Source organism: Barbus barbus (assembly GCF_936440315.1).
Source record: "Barbus barbus genome assembly, chromosome: 49".
NCBI classification, from domain to species: domain Eukaryota; kingdom Metazoa; phylum Chordata; class Actinopteri; order Cypriniformes; family Cyprinidae; genus Barbus; species Barbus barbus.
This window is the reverse complement of record NC_136727.1, coordinates 18,370,963-18,387,774: the sequence shown is the minus strand read 5'-3', so window position 1 is coordinate 18,387,774 and position 16,812 is coordinate 18,370,963. Positions and strand designations below refer to the sequence as shown.

At 40.3% G+C, this 16,812-nt stretch overlaps 1 protein-coding gene across 1 annotated transcript; it reads right to left on the bottom strand.

Annotated features, from left to right (window-relative positions):
* Nucleotides 1–2,526: 2,526 nt before the first annotated feature.
* LOC306867510 (zona pellucida sperm-binding protein 4-like) lies at nt 2,527–5,575 on the bottom strand (the record flags this gene model as incomplete). Its single annotated transcript, XM_079413188.1, has 9 exons — nt 2,527–2,603; nt 2,678–2,750; nt 2,827–2,974; nt 3,044–3,236; nt 3,307–3,464; nt 3,536–3,633; nt 3,704–3,891; nt 3,968–4,127; nt 5,570–5,575. 9 exons carry the CDS (start codon nt 5,573–5,575, stop codon nt 2,527–2,529), a joined length of 1,101 nt encoding a protein of 366 aa, XP_079269314.1.
* Between the last annotated feature and the right edge of the window lie 11,237 nt (nt 5,576–16,812).

Here is a 16,812-nt window from a genome sequence, read left to right as displayed (position 1 = left end):
TCTTTTAAATAGACTAGAACACTTTGTTGGCATTAGTGGAAGTGCATTAGCATGGTTCAAATCATACTTATCTGAACGCAATCAGTTCGTAGTAGTGAATGAAGAGGTATCATATCGATCACAAGTGCAGTATGGGGTACTTCAAGGCTCAGTACTAGGGTCATTACTTTTCACGCTTTACATGTTACCCTTAGGAGATATTATCAGGAGACATGGTGTTAGCTTTCACTGTTATGCTGATGAAACTCAGCTCTATATTTCTTCGCGGCCCAGTGAAACACACCAAATTAAGAAACTAACGGAATGCATAGTCGATATAAAAAAATGGATGACGAGTAACTTCTTAATGCTAAATTCTGAAAAAACAGAGGTGTTAATTATCAGACCTAAAACCCCCACATGTAATAACCTAGAACACAATCTAACACTTGACGGCTGCTCTGTCAATTCTTCTTCATCACTTAGGAACCTAGGTGTGTTGTTTGCTAGCAATTTTTCATTTGAAAGCCATGTTTCTAGCATCTGTAAAACTTCATTTTTCCATCTCAAAAACATATCTAAATTGCGACCTATGCTCTCAATGTCAAATGCAGAAATATTAATTCATGCGTTTATGACCTCAAGGTTAGACTATTGTAATGCTTTATTGGGTGGTTGTTCTGCACGCTTGATCAACAAATTACAGTTGGTCCAAAATGCAGCAGCTAGGCCTTACTAGGACCAGGAAGTACGACCATATCAGCCCGGTTCTGTCAACACTGTATTGGCTCCCTATCAAACATCGTATAGATTTTAAAATCTTGTTAAATAATTATAAAGCCCTGAATGGCTTAGCTCCTCATTACTTGAGCGAGCTCTTATCAGATTATAGTCCTCCACATCTGCTGTGTTCTCAAAACTCTGGCTATTTGATAATACCTAGAATATCAAAATCGACTGCGGGCGGCAGATCCTTTTCCTATTTAGCACCCAAATTCTGGAACAATCTACCTGCTACTGTTCAGGAGGCAGACACACTCTGTCAGTTTAAATCTAGATTAAAGACACATTTCTTTAACCTGGCTTACACAACACACTAATACACTTCTATTTTTCAAATCCATTAAAGGATTGTTAGGCTGCATTAATTAGATCAACCGGAACCGGGGACACTCCCCATAAAACATGTACTCGTTACATCATAAGAATGGCATCTACGCTAATATTTGTCTGTTTCTATTCTGTTTCTCAGTCTGTGTCCGGATCAGATGGTGGATCGGCGCCGGGAGATGATGTATGTGGCCCTGATCATCGGCGGGGGCTGGACACCTGGATGAGCCCCGTGGACATAACCCCAGTGAAGACCTCAACTTAAAATACAATAAAACAAAACAAATAACTAAAAATATAAAATACTGAACTACATAATACTATTATTGTTAGAAATTGCAACAATATAAAAACAGAAGTATAATACATTTAAAATTTTAATTAAAACAATAAGTACACCATAAATAAACAATAATATCCTGGCCAGAGGATAACTGGCCCCCCGACTGAGCCTGGTGTCTCCCAAGGTTTTTTTTTTCTCCATTCGGTCACAGAGAGTGTTTTGGTTCCTTGCCGCTGTCGCCTCTGGCTTGCTCAGTTGGGGACCCTTAATTTCTAGCGATTATCGTCAATTTGATTTCACAGATACCATTTAAACTAAACTGAGCTAGACAATGACATCAATAATGAAATGCCTTTAACTGAAAATGTAATGTTTAATCTTATTATACATTACTGACACTATCCTCCAATTTGATACTGTTAAATTACCAGCTACAGACTCTCTTGGGCAGGTCTTCCCCATACAAAACAGATTTAGACTGGAATTCCTCAGGAGCGCTTTTAACCTCTCTCTGGTCACAGAACATGCCTCTTATTCTCTATAGAACTACACACTAGAGACAATCTGTTCATATGCACTAATCATCTTGAAAGGTCTTTAGTACGGAGACTTGAACCCTTGACCTTTGGGTTACTAGTCAGTCCCTCCAGGTGGTAATTACGAAAACTTGTGAGCTCTTGCAATAAAATTCAGTGATCACAAAATCGTGGAGGGACTGACTAGTAACCAAAGGTCAAGGGTTCAAGTCTCCGTACTAGCAGAAATTATACATGGGAGTGAATGTATAACACTACCTTCAATACCCACAGCTGAGGTGCCCTTGAACAAGACCCTGAACACCGAATTGCTCCCCAGCAAAATGTGTATGCACACTTGGATGGGATAAGCGTCCTGTTAACCAAAAGTTAATGATTAACCCTAATTTGGTACCCTATGCAGTGGCCCAGGTTAGCAACTGGAGGTTGGATAAGGGTCATGGCTTGTACAGAAGCCTCGACTCAGAAGGAATGACTTCACAAAAGGTTGTGGACCCTTGGTTTAAGAGTTTAAAAAATAAACTCACAAACGGGGAAGAGGCATGGAATACCAGAGCCAAAACAAAACCAATAGACAAAAAGTCCTGTGTTCTGCAAGGTTTATTGAAAACACTAGATTTACAGGACCAGAGTAACTTCTCCACTAGAAACCACAGTCTGCTCACTAGAGATGGCCTTGATAGGAGTGTCTCTTCCTGAAAGAGAAATTTTAGAAGTGTGAATGAACTTATAAATTCTCAGTTCCGCTAGTCATGTTAAAAGAACTCACGTTTCCTGGTGCAGCTTTGCTCACAAGAGCCAGAAGATGGATGGCACACCTCTGTGCTGCAATGGATGAAGATCTAACAGGGAAGAGAGCAGCAAGTCATAGAATCCACAAGTAGTAAAGTTGAAACCGTTCAAGTAATGGGGGCATACAGTTTCCTGCAGAGGAGCCAGTGAGGCTGGATCTACAAATGTGAACATTTTCACAACAAAGCGCTTGTAGTGGGTTGGGAACTGAAGACCAGACGATCCAGTCACTGGAACCAGTGTGGTCAAATAACGGTCGTCCCGGTAAGAGCATCTGAATAGGAAAGGAGGTTAGAAAGTGTATCCCAGTAGACAAACTGGATAAAGACTGGCTGTCACTCACCCATCAACCAGAAGGTCCCACTGGGGGAGACGGAGTGGACTGGGGGTTGAAGTCGCCCAACAACGTCCCAGCATCAGGACTATGTTGGGGTCAGTCCTCTCTATAATGCGCACCTCAGCATACACAGGCTCCCGCAGGACTTTTGTGACGGGATAATCAGCATCACTGTAGTAGGACGTGTAGGCCTCATCCCCTGAGGAACATTGGGGTTTAACTAGACTGCAGTTTGAAAGGCTTTAGGAAGACACAGGACAAGACCTTACCTTCTGCGCACCCTTTGGTGACACATTGGCCATTGGCCAGTCTGAGCTCCACCCTGAGAGGTCCAGGAGCAGCTACTGGTGGAGGTGGAGGAACAGAGTTGACCTCCACAACCAGAGCTTCAACAGAGGTTCCAGAGTACCTACACTGAAAGAGAAGCCTGGACAACAGACGGTGAGCTTGTAGCATTTATCAAAGATTAAAATTCACAACAAGTCATAGGTCACTTACTCAAAATAACTGTCCCTTGTGATGGAACCAAATGGTCCAATGCCAACTTCATACAAGGAGGTCATTCTGTTCTCATACACCACATATCCGCTGTCCTCCTGTGAATAGCAACACTGTTGGCATCCAGTCTAGAAGCAAAGCAGAATTACACCAGAAGCAGCTGCTCACCATCATGCTCGTGCCACATGCGGTCACAGGGAACTGGTATATAGCAAAAGAAGGTGTGGACTCCACAGGACTGCAAGGTGGGTCATTTCCACCCAGTAGACTAACCGAATCCAGACTCAGTCGAGGCAGGGTAACATCTCTAGACACCACTACCACAAACTGACCATCTCTAATACACTGGACAGTCACTGGAACAGAGGGACAAGCGCAGGTGAATTCTGCAAATCTGTTTAACATGGACAGAATAAAATTGAGAACGCTTACCTGCCCTCCCATAGTAACACTGCTGTCCGTTAAAGCAGCAGTTGATGGCTTCACACTCAGCACCGCTGATCCCAGTTTGTCCACATTGGATCTGCTCATAATCAGCTACAGTGCATTTATCAAAGTGCTCTGTCTGGGCCACTGGCTTCTGAAGCAGAAACTGCGGAGGAAACCGCTGGTCAGTTTGCTGTTGAACTGGCTGCCGAAACCGCTGGTCAGTTTGCTGTTGAACTGGCTGCCGAAACCGCTGGTCAGTTTGCTGTTGAACTGGCTGCCGAAACCGCTGGTCAGTTTGCTGTTGAACTGGCTGCCGAAACCGCTGGTCAGTTTGCTGTTGAACTGGCTGCCGAAACCGCTGGTCAGTTTGCTGGAACATCAGCGCTTGAGGGTTCTGAGGCAAATTACTCCACTGTGGAACAGCATGACAAAAAGCACAAACTGCCAAAATCTGAAATAAACACCAACTTCCAGCCATTGTTCAACAGCTGAACAGTCTTTTGGTCTTTTTGTACTCTAATTAATTGCTAATTAATGATAGCTCCTCCCTCTTCATTAATCCTCACGATTCTCCAGATTTGCATGAGTTGGAGATTATGCAACTGTGTGATGCTTATATTAATTTCTGCCATTTTGAATTCGGCCTTGGTTTTATCCTGCATTAGCGGAATCCAATTGTTGACGTTTTGAGAATTCTGGATTATTTTATTCTTAAAACAGGCTCACACTACAGGAGGCTGGATTTTGCTGTCCCGGACAAATTTCCACAGTCTGCGACAAAACGCCTGAATCGTGACCAAATCGGTGCTCGTTGCGGTCGCTGAAGCTCATTAAGTATGAGCAGGTCAGCAATCTGATCTTAACCTGTCTCGGGCTGTCACAGACACTACAACATTTTCAAACCTGGGGCACGTTCAGGCCCAACGTTTTGCTACTGTTTACGTGTTGAACGGCATGTTTCCTGGAAACCGTGTTTAAGATACGTTTTCTCATGTTTGGTGGGTGTGTCAAAAATGTCAGCCCAATCAGCAGCAACATCTATATAAACCACGCGGTATTAAAGAGACGGCTTGCACTATGGGTCCAAGTGAAGTCGTTTACAAATGTGTCCGCTGCAGCTCAGTATACGCAACAATTGAAGATATTTGAAGACATGTTTGTCATAAGAGTTTTATAGTAACATAGCATATCAACATGGTGATGGTTCATTTGTAAGTAAATGTAATTGTAGTAATTGCAATGTCTTCTGTTCTGGTCCGTATCCTTTCCTTAGGAAGGTGTGCTAGACACTGATTAGTGTACGGATCCAGTTCGGATCCGGACCGGATGAGCTACTTCATTAACGGGTCCGGATCGGATCCGGGCCGGATGAACAGTTTTATTAGCGGATACGGCTAATCCGGATCCGTAATCCTTATCTGTTCCGGATCCGCTGCGCTGTGCAAGTGGATGCCGTTACGGACCCGTTTTGTGGATCCGTTCTGGATCTTGTGGTACCTCCGGGGCGGATTTGCTCCGGAATCATTTTGCTATCTGGGAAGTACTATGTTTATTATACATTTAATCAGTGTTTGAAGTGGGCCGGTAAGCACCGGTACGGAGTACCGGCATTTCTATATTTTAGTCTTTAGAGTACCTGCATTTTTTTGTGCGTATCGGCACTTCTGACATGCTACCGGTACTCAAAGTAAAATCTTCAGGGTCTGGGTGATTACTATATGATCCCATATATGATTAGAAATTATATAGAAACTATGTAAATCACACTACCCAGGCGGGATCACCTCTCATCTCGACCAATCACGTGAATGAACTCAAGCAGAGTTGGTCTACTTCATTGTGTGGTGCGCGAGAGCATGCCAGGGGAGGCGTGCAGAGTAGTACAATAATAATTACTTATTGTTATCAACATTTTTTTAATTTTATTTTCATACATAACACAACATATATATATATATACATATATATATATATATATATATATATACATTTAATAATAAAATAAAACAACAGATATATACTCAACATCTCAAAGTCCAGTCAAAAGGAGGGAGAAAGGGAGGGACAGAAAAAAGAAACCCACAGAAGTCACTCTTCCATACAGTCACGTATTTCAAAGAGAAAGCACTGCCAAGCATCAATGGTAGAAGGCTTGGCCCCATTGATTCATGCTGTTGTACATTCACAGGAGACTATTTGCATGAGGCTACGGATCCAATATGTTTTCCCACACATATGCGGTGTAAACCAGTTCTGTATTATGGTCTTCTTCGCAGCTGTAAAGCCAGCAAACAACATTCTCTTTTGCATCAAACTTATACAGAGACCAGAATCATCATTAAGAAGACACAAACTTGGGTTAACTGACCAATCAATTTGCAGTAAGGATGATAAAACCAGGTTTACATGTGTCCATAGACTGATAGTGAAAGGACATTCCCAAAACATATACAGAAAAGTACCTGATGATGTAGTATTACTTATATGGCAGTTGAAATTTGATTGTAGTTTAATTTTGAATCTTTTGTAAAGAGTTATGTATGCTCTATGAATGACTTTGAAGTGAATAAGACGATGGGCCAGATTTTTAGATGTTAAACTGAGATTAGACCACACCCTCTCCCAGTCGACAGATAAATTAAGGTCAGATAATTCCCTATTCCAAATAGTTTTAATAGAAAGAGGTTTTATAATGCAATCAAGAATCTTATTATATATTAAGGAAGCAGATGGCCGACCAGCAGATGGTGCAATCCAGTCCCGCATAGGATGAGAGGAAACGGGAGAAGACCAAGGAGCGCCATACGCTTTGAGAGTGGAACGTAATTGAAGAAAGACAAAATATGCGGATGCTGGTAGACAAAATTTAGTTCATAACATCTGAAATGAACATAGGCCCTGGTTATCATATATATTACGTGTTTACACCTAAAGAAGACCAAGAGGGTTGGACAAATGGGCGATTTCCGCATACAAAATTTTCCCTGTGCCAGTAAATAAAATATCTTGGAGTCTATTTGGTTTAACCTTGTCAGCTTCAATCACTCTCCAAGAAACTGTAGATTGAGGATCAACCCAAGTATGAAGAGCCTTAAGCTGGAACGACCAATAATACAGTTCAAAGTTTGGTACAGCCAGTCCTCCTGCGCTATTAGGATGTTGTAATGTGGTAAGTTTAATTCTGGGGCATTTATCATTCCAGACAAATTTCGTAATTATGGAGTTGATCTCCTTAAAGTAACCTGGAGGGGGAGAAAGAGAAAAAAAAAATTAAATCGAGGTAACAAATTTATCTTAACAGTGGAGATTCTTCCTTGGAGGGAAACATTAAGATTCTTCCATCTTTGACTGTCATTCTTGACCTTAACTAAAATATTATTAAAATTGTCCCTGGCAATCTTATGAATGTTTTTATATATGGTAATGCCCAGATAGGTGAAAGATTCCTTAATAGGGATGAATGAGGGAATAGAAGAATTAACTTTAATATTGTTAATTGGCATTAAAGCAGATTTGCTCCAATTTATTTTATATCCTGATAAGCTATTAAAATGATCAAATTCCTTAATTATATTAGGGACTGAAACATCAAAGTGGTCTAAATATAGAATAATATCATCAGCGTATAACGAAATACTATGATTATGATCATGAATCTTAATCGATACTTCAGACTTCCTGATGGCTTGTGCTAAGGGTTCAAGAGATAGACAAAACAATAAGGGGGAAAGCGGACAGCCCTGCCTCGTTCCCCGCTGTAAAGGGAATGGGGGGAAATAACATTACCAGTTATGACTGATGCTGCAGGTGTGTGGTATAATGTCTTAATCATAGAAATGACGTGTTCACAGAAGCCGAAACATTGCAAAACTGCCCACATATAATTCCACTCTAGCCTGTCAAAGGCTTTTTCTGCATCAAGTGAAAAGACTGCACAAGGGGTTGGGTGGGAGTCCGCAAAATCAAGAATATGAAGGAGTCGACGCATATTATCAGATGCATTGCGCCCCTTGATGAAACCAGTTTGGTCCTCCTTGATCAGACTATGAATTACCTTCTCCATACGAGAAGCAAAAACTTTAGCATAAATTTTTAGATCACATGAGATAAGCGAAATTGGTCTGTAGCTGGAACAATCTAATGGATCTTTCCCTTTTTTAAGAAGTAATGAAATCAGTGACGTTTTTTGATCTCTATGAAATACCCCATGTTCAATTGCAAAATTAAATGAATTAAGCAAGTGTCCCTACCAAATCCCAAATTTCTAAATATAATTTCGGGGGGAGACCATCTAGGCCCGGCGATTTGCCCTTTTGAAGGCTTTTTAAAGAGACATGGAGTTCCTCCAAACTTAATGGGGCCTCCAAAGATTCTTTATCTATCTGTGAGATCCGAGGCAGTTCCAATTTATCTAGATACTGCTTACAGATTGATTCATCAAAATCTGTTTCGGCTTTATATAGATTTGTGTAGAAACCTTTAAATATTTCATTAATTTCCACAGGGTTTGTGGTGACCTGCTCATCCGATGATTTTATTGCGCTAATATATGCCTTAGACTCACATTCTCTCAACCTAAGAGCCAATAAATTACTAGGTCTCTCCGATTCAAAATAATATTTTTGCCTAGTCCTATGTAAAATAAATTCCGCCTTTGATTGTGAAAGCAAATCATATTCTTCTTTTAAAGAGGACAACTGTGTAGCCTGTTGCTCCGTAAAATGTTGTTTTTGTAGGTTTTGTAATGATTGGATTTTATTGTCTAATTGTGTAAACTGGCGGGTTTTCGCTTTGGCAAGAGTAGAAGAGAAAGATGTACAGAAACCTTATATAGCACACTTAGTCGTCTCCCACAGTTTTTGAGGATCCACACCAGAGGGCATATTAATTTCAAGAAACTCCTTAATATATTCTTTTAAAGAAGTAATGAAAGTCTGATTACTTAATAATGATACGTTAAAGCAACATCTAGGGGACTTGGCTTTAACATCGGAAAGAGGAGCACTGCACAGCACAGCAGAATGATCAGATAATAAAATTGGTAATATAGAGATGGAGGAATCAGACAAAATTAAAGATGGGCTGAGAAATATGTAGTCTATCCTAGAGAAAGTCTTGTGTCTATTAGAGAAAAAAAGTGAAGTCCTCAGATTTAGTATTCTGAATTCTCCAAAGATCGATTACGTTAAGCTCAGTGATAAATTTATTCAGTAATTTAGAGGATGGATTGGCTGTTGTATCAGATTGAGATTTATCAAAAGCAGGATTTATGACAGCATTAAAATCCCCACCCACCACTAGAGGGCAATCAATCTGCTCAAGCAGAGTTTTGGAAATCTGTGAAAGGAATGCACTGTCTGTCTCATTCGGACCATAAATAGAGACCAAGGCTAACCTATTATTATATATTTTGCATCGGATAAAAACAAATCTACCCTTCTCATCACTACCAAGGTGTTCAATTGTTAAATTTAACTTCCGGTTAACAAGGATAAGCACCCCCTTAGTTTTCTTTTGAGCGCAGGAAAAAGCTGCTAATTTGTAATACTTATTCTAAAAACGTGCCACGTCGGATTGCTTTAAATGTGTCTCTTGAATGAGGGCACAGGAAATAGATTTATGGTGTAAATATTCTAATACACGAGTTCGTTTAACAGCAGAATTTAACCCATTCACATTTAGTGATAAAATATTTAGAGTAAGCATTGAATATATAGCGTGTAAACGTTGATATGTATTTTAGATACCAAACCTCCTAGATGAAAAATCCCTTTAGAAATAAGGTAAAATAAATAAAAGTATAAATGTCTGTTGCAAAAAGTAAAAACCACATAAAAACATGAACAACCGACAACCTTAAACAAGGAACAACTCAGACCGCACATTACCCAGAACATAGGTCTGACTGAGCAACAAAAATTAGTGATGGTTCGTGACCGATCCACTCCAACACAGGACATGTCTCCCAAAAAGCTTGTACTGCCAAATTTTTTTTTAATTAAACCAACTCTCCATTAGTCCCCTCCAAAAGAGAAAAAAAGCGGTGTCAGTCTTACCAGCAACGAGATCGTTGTACCGGATATATAGGAACAATATCTCAGTAGTAGAGGGGAGAGAAGAAAAAGCAAAAAATTGGTTTAGCCCGCGTCCATGTCCATTCTGCCATCATCCGCTCCTGGGCAGCTGGGACCATGTTCATCCCGGCCATCAAACTCCTCCCGCCTGGCTGGAGAAATAGCGGCCGCCATTCCCCCACGCAGAGCCGCGGCATACATCTTCTGCTGGGACAGGGAGCTAATAAAACCCTCCGCTTTCTGAGGGGAATCAAAGTTTTTCTGTTCCCCCTTGTGCCGTAGTTTGATTACAGCCGGATAGATGAGGAAGGTCTGGAGACCAAGCGCTGTCATCTATTTCAAAACCGGACCAAATGCCTTTCTCCTGATCACTGTAGCTGGACTAAAGTCGGGAAAAAATAGCAGTGTGACATTGTTCTGTGTGCATTTCACCGGATAAGCCTTTCGAGCACCCTTCAGGATATCTGATCTGTCATGCCATCTCAGTACACGGAAGATGAGAGTACGCGGACGATCGGAGCCCCTCCCTCCGTCATAAACGCGATGTGCCCGGTCAATCTCAATGTCACAGCCCTTCAAGGAAGGAATCCACTTAGAAATATTAACTCTGAGGAAACCAGCCACGTCGGATCCCTCAGCCCCCTCTGACAGCCCCACCAGTCGTACGTTGTTCCTCCTGCACCTTTCCTCCATATCCGTCACCTTCTCTGTGTCACCAGCTGATTTCTTAAGTCCGTGACTGTCCTCCTATTCTCACGTGCAGCTGCTTGAACAGAATCTACGCGGTCACATGTCTGCTTCGCCGCGGCAGCTATGGTCTCAAACTCCTCTCTTAGCTCTTTAACAGACTTGTTGGTCGCTTGTATGTCTTCACGCAGTTCGCGTAATGCTGGAATCAGCACAGAGTCCATCGCCTCTCTTACTGCCAAAATCACAACCGAATTCAATGTGTTTTGCTGCTCTTTAAATGCTAGTTCGATGCGGCTAGCAATAGCATTGTCGAGGTCTTCTCTGGAGATGGCGGAATCTCTGAATTTTTTCTTCATTGGCGATTGCTCAATCTCTCTTTTACGATCCCCTTTGTCTGCCTTAGCACTCATGACAGGTCCAATGCAGAGTGGTCCAAATTTTACTGACAGGATCATATAAAATATGGCAAAGTGAGCAGAGCGCAAGACTAAGCCTGCATGGCCGTCGAAGGGTCACGTGATCCCCCCCAATAATTATTAATTATTGATAACTAATTTGAGTCAGTACTTTATAAGGAAAATCATATCTTAAAATGAAAAGTAGGCTTTTGCAATCACATCATTTTAAACCGTAAACTCCTGGGAAGTCCAAGGATCCAGTGGTGGAGCAGGAATTTGAACAAGGTCCTGAGTCGTAGCTGGGTGCCGCCGGTGTGCGTACACTCATAGAAAACAATGTGTTCCAATTTTAAAGTGCTGCTGATCTGTATGCAAACATCGGTGTCATTTAGCATCTGTTGTTATACGGTTGGAGCAACGCAGTTTAGATCTTATGTAATCGCTGAAGACACACGCCGATAGTAACGGACATGAAACAGGTGAAATGAAATAAGCATTCTTGTGTATGCATTTTAACTGGGGTTTGCCATATACATTGGCATTATCTCAGTGTTCATGCTCATTATTTCTAAGGTGTCAGGATTCTGCCCTGACAGTCTTGTCTGTCTTGTCCCTGTTCAATGTTTCTTTGTTTGTTTTGTGTCTGAGCACATGGCTCTGTCTCTGTTTGTGTTTGTCACATGCTCCTCTGGTCCAACCTCCCTGTTTCCCATGGTCACGCCCCCTTGTTTAGTCCTTGTCTAGTCCTCGTTTACGTGATTGTGTCCACCTGATCCTCATGTGCTCTGCTCCTTTATATTGTACTCCTTTCCCTCATGTCTCTGGTGGTTCGTTGCGTGAGTTCCTTGTGTGAAAGAGAATTTATTGTCAGTCTACTAGTCGTATTGAGTAGTGTTGTTGTTTTGCTCTCCTTATCTGTCTAGCTTTGCATTGGTTCTCTTGAGGCTTATCAAGATTCCTTTGCTTTTGTTATTTTGCTCTAGAACTAAATTAAAAAACAGGAACTAGACTAGTTTTCTTTAGCCTCTAGTTTGGCTTCTTTTCTTTATTTAGATTTTCGTCTTAGCCAGTTTATATTCCAGTTAGATTCCTGGAATTTGCTTTTTGGTTCTTTCTTTTTGATTTATTTGCTCTCAGCAGTTTGATTTTGGTTTTTCCTTTTTAGTCATAGCATGTAGTCATAGATGTTTTATTTTGTTGCTTGTTGTTTTGTCTTGTGGTCTTGTCTTGTTTAGTGTTTGTTCCTGTTCTGTGTCCTGATTCCCCGGGCTGCCGTTCTCAATACCTGGCTATCTGACTGGACTGGTTTCACTACAGCTCTAAGTGTCAATCACTGGTTACCCAAGCTGCTGCCTGATCTCCATTGATATCATTGACTGGTGTTGCTCGATCTCCTTTGCTATCTAGCCTAGCTTGGTCCAGGTCTGACTTCGGTCATCCTCCTGTTTTCCAGCAGACTGCCCTTTTCTATTGTTTGGACTCACTTCAGCCCTGTTTATTTCAATCTTGTCAATAAATGTCACTCCCTTGATAATTCTGCATCTGGGTCTCTCTAGTATCTGCTGTGCCAAGAACACTGACATAAGGTTGATGTTCTCATTGTGATGAGTGTGTGGTTTATTTCAGCTGCATGCAGTGTCAGAAGCAACGTTTATCGCAGTCGTATCAGTGATAATGTTGTGCGAGAAGGTAAATAAGACTTATCGCTGAAGATCACTATCTACAGCTGTTGTAGTCCAGAGTGAAATGCATTATGGGTAGTGTAGTTCGGATAAATGTGTCTGTGTGACGTGTGCTCTCGCTGTGCTGTGTAGTTCAGAAAACGGAGAAAAAACATTTATATTTGGCCTTTATTTCAGTTCATTCAAGTCAGTCCACCCAGGGGTTTTTGTGCACTGCAACTTTGACAACTTTTATCTACACGAGAGTATATGGCATGCATCGGCTAACTTTGTCCTTCTCATCATTGCACGAACATGAATTAACGAGCTGTTTTGCTGCCGCTGGGACTAATGAAGTGGAGAAAGTAAGAACAGTTATCAAATTACTAAATTCGAAGTGACTTCCATCTTGTCCTGCACTCATTATCTGTGAAGAGATAGAAATTAATGTTTGTTTTACAGGTATCTGACCTCAGGAAATTCAATCAGAACGTTTGCCTTCTACTATCGTATGGGGGAGAGCACAGTGGCTAAAGCCATCAAGGGCACATGTGTCGCAATTAACAGACACATGATGGATACACACCTAGCAAGACCTACTGAGCAGGAGTGGAGGAATATTGCTTCAAAGTTTTCAACTAGGTGGAATTTCCCTAACTGCACAGGAGTGATTGATTGGAAGCACATCCTCCTCTTTGCACCCCCTCATTCAGGCAGCCTTTAATTTAATTACAAAAAATACTCTCTATAGTATTATTGACTGTGGTCGATGCTGAATATCGCTTCCGTATAGTCCATATTGGAGAGTATGGATGGTCAAGTGATGAGGGTGTCTTTTCTGGCTCAGCCATAGGGCAGGCATTGGATGCAAAAAAAGTTGGAGGTGCCAGATGATCAGCAGCCACCAGGAGCAGAACATCTGGGGAGCATGCCATTCACCATTGTTGAGGATGCAGCATTCCCATTAAAAACCTACCTGATGCGGCTTTATCCTGGTCGAGACTGATCCACACAACAACTAATCTTCAACTACAGATTGTCTCGAGCGCACAATGTGGTGGAAAATGCTTTAGGCATTTTGTCATCTCGCTGGAGGATCCTGCATATCAGGATCAACATACACCCTGACAAATTAAACAGCCTTATTTTGTCAGCATGCCTCCTGCGCAATTTTCATCTCAAGCCAGTGTAAGTAAAGAGGTGGCTAAATGCCAGTGCTCCAACTACTGGATCAATGGAGAGCATCTCTACTGCTGGTGGACCTAGTGGTGCAAGGGAGGCCTACACTGTTCAAGATAAATTATATTCTTTTTTTCAACTCTGAAGGACATGTATCTTGGCAGAATTAAATGGTGTAATGGTCACTATAGTGTTGCCTTACTGACTTTAATAATTTAATTGATATTAGATTTGATCATTTCCTAGATATCTTATTCCTGCTTAGCTCATAATTTAATCACTGATTATTGTTAGCATTCATATTAGGCTAGATTGCCATTCATCAATTATTAGCATTGTTTTGTATTATTATAAGCAATTTCAACATTTCTTAATATGACACTAATATGATTTGTTTGCTCAATAAAAACAAAGACACTATAGTTTTTTTGTGTAATGTATGCTTATTTCTTTGTTAACTTCAATTATAATCATATTCCTGTTGAGGTAGTTTGTCTTAATTCAACATAAGGATTTGTTTACTTAAGATAACAAAATTGTCATTTGGTGGTCAGCATTATTGTTATTTTTAAGGACATCATGAAATTAAGACAATGTCTGTACTGTATGTTATTTTATGATTTTACTGTGGAATTGCATACATTTGTTGCTAATGACTGCCCAGTGGCGGAGCTAGAGTTTTATACAGGGGGTGGCCAAGGCTAATCCAGGGGGTCCATGGACCATGACAGAAAATCAATGTATAACTCTAATAAAAAACCATGAATAAATCCTGCAATTGCTGATTCCTTCACATTACCACAAATTAACTATACATTCCTACCGTAATTTCAAATGTTAGTCTATTGAAACTTATTTCTCTTAATTCTATCACCTCATTAACCAGTGGCTGGAGCAGCCTGGAGTGAGAATTATTCATGAATAATTAACTAGCCTGTGATTAACATTACTAGTCAAAAGTTTTAGAACAGTAAGATGTATAATGTTTTTTAATTCTCTTCTGCTCACCAAGCCTGCATTTATTTGATCCAAAATACAGCAAAAGCAGTAGTATTGTGAAATATTTGTATTATTTAAAATAACTGCTTTCTATTTGAATATATTTGAAAATGTAATTTATTCCTGATTGAATTCCTTGATTTAAACCATCCTTGCTAAAAAGTATTAATTTATATAATACAATGAATAAATCTGAAAAAAAAAAACAATGAATAAATAATAATTATACTGACTCCAAGCTTTAAAAAAAAAACTTATATCAGATAAATGCTAATCTTTTGATCTTTGTATTTATAGGATATCAGAGACTGAATCGGACAAATTTAAGATTCGATCAGAACATCGAAACATGAGAAGCTGAGATTCCACAAAGAGGGGCCTCAAAGCTGTAACAGGACAACGTCATAAATCTGTCCAAATCCTAGCACCAACTAGTCTGACGCAAGCAAACTAACCAGCAAGCCTCTTTCTCAGAACAGCTTACAACCTTGAGACAAAAGAACACTTATTGATAATTCCAATTCAGGAAGGAGACTGATTACTTTGGGCCAAGTAATCAAGACTGATGGTCACATGTGAACCTTTGATTGAAAATCACGAGCTACAGACTCTTGGGCGGGTCTTCCCCATACAATACAAAGACTTAGATTGGAATTCCTCAGGAGACCTTTTAACCTCTCTCTGGTCATTACAGAATATGCCTCTTATTCTCCATAGAACTACACACTAGAAACAATCTGTTCATATGCACTAAAAATCATCTTAAAAGGACTTATGAATTATTTCTCTGCATATAAATAACCTATATTATGTTTGTAACCCACACATTAGATTGCTGAAGGATTCATATTCGTGTTTGGTATGTATGAGTTTGACAATTCCAGCTTGAAATTTCTTCCAATTGATTCTGTCAAATGTATCATATTCTGGTTATAGAAATCACATCCAAAATTATACTTTGCAAGAGTGTGTAAAATTCAGACCATGTGACTGATAACATGCTGATTTATGATGGAAGGAACACCCCTAGCCTATCTAATTGGTCAAGACACCAGAGGGGATGTGTCAAGAAGCAGAGTTTAAAAACCCAGGACACCATCACACTCTCTTTTAGTCACTCTTCTGTCTCCTCTTATTCTCTTTTGCCACCGCGTTTTGAAGCTGCTCTTTGAGCGTGCTCTGTTACACGTACCAGCTGCTACCACAATGAGGAGAAAAACCACCTAGTCTCCTCACATCCTTTTATTCTTATTCTGTTTATTTTAGTTTACTTTCTTTCCGTGGAGTTTTGTGTTCTAATGTACAGTGGTGTGAAAAAGTGTTGGCCCCCTTCCTGATTTTTTATTTTTTTGCATGTTTGTCACACTTTAATGTTTCAGATCATCAAACTAATTTCAAATTTAATCTAAGATAACACAAGTAAATACAACATGCAGTTTTCAAATTAAGTTTATTATGAAGGGATATTATGAAGGGCTTGCCGTCTAAACCTAATAACTGGTTGGGGCACCCTTAGCAGCAACAACTGCAATCAAGCGTTTGCGATAATTGCAATGAGTCTGTTACAGCGCTGTAGAAGAATTTTGGCCCACTCATCTTGGCAGAAAGAGTATTCTATTCACTTTGCTTCCATCTTGTAAGCGCTTCCGTAGCCTGATGGCAAAAACTGAGAGACTTAGGAGGAGCTTCTTCCCCCAGGCCATCAGGCTCCTAAACTCTAACTCTGTGTCATAACATCACTTGACTCCATGTTAACATCACTATATCAATAAGCTATTCATAATTTTTTCTACCTCATATGCTGCTATTTAAATACTCTGTACAACTATTTTGCACATTCTTTTGCA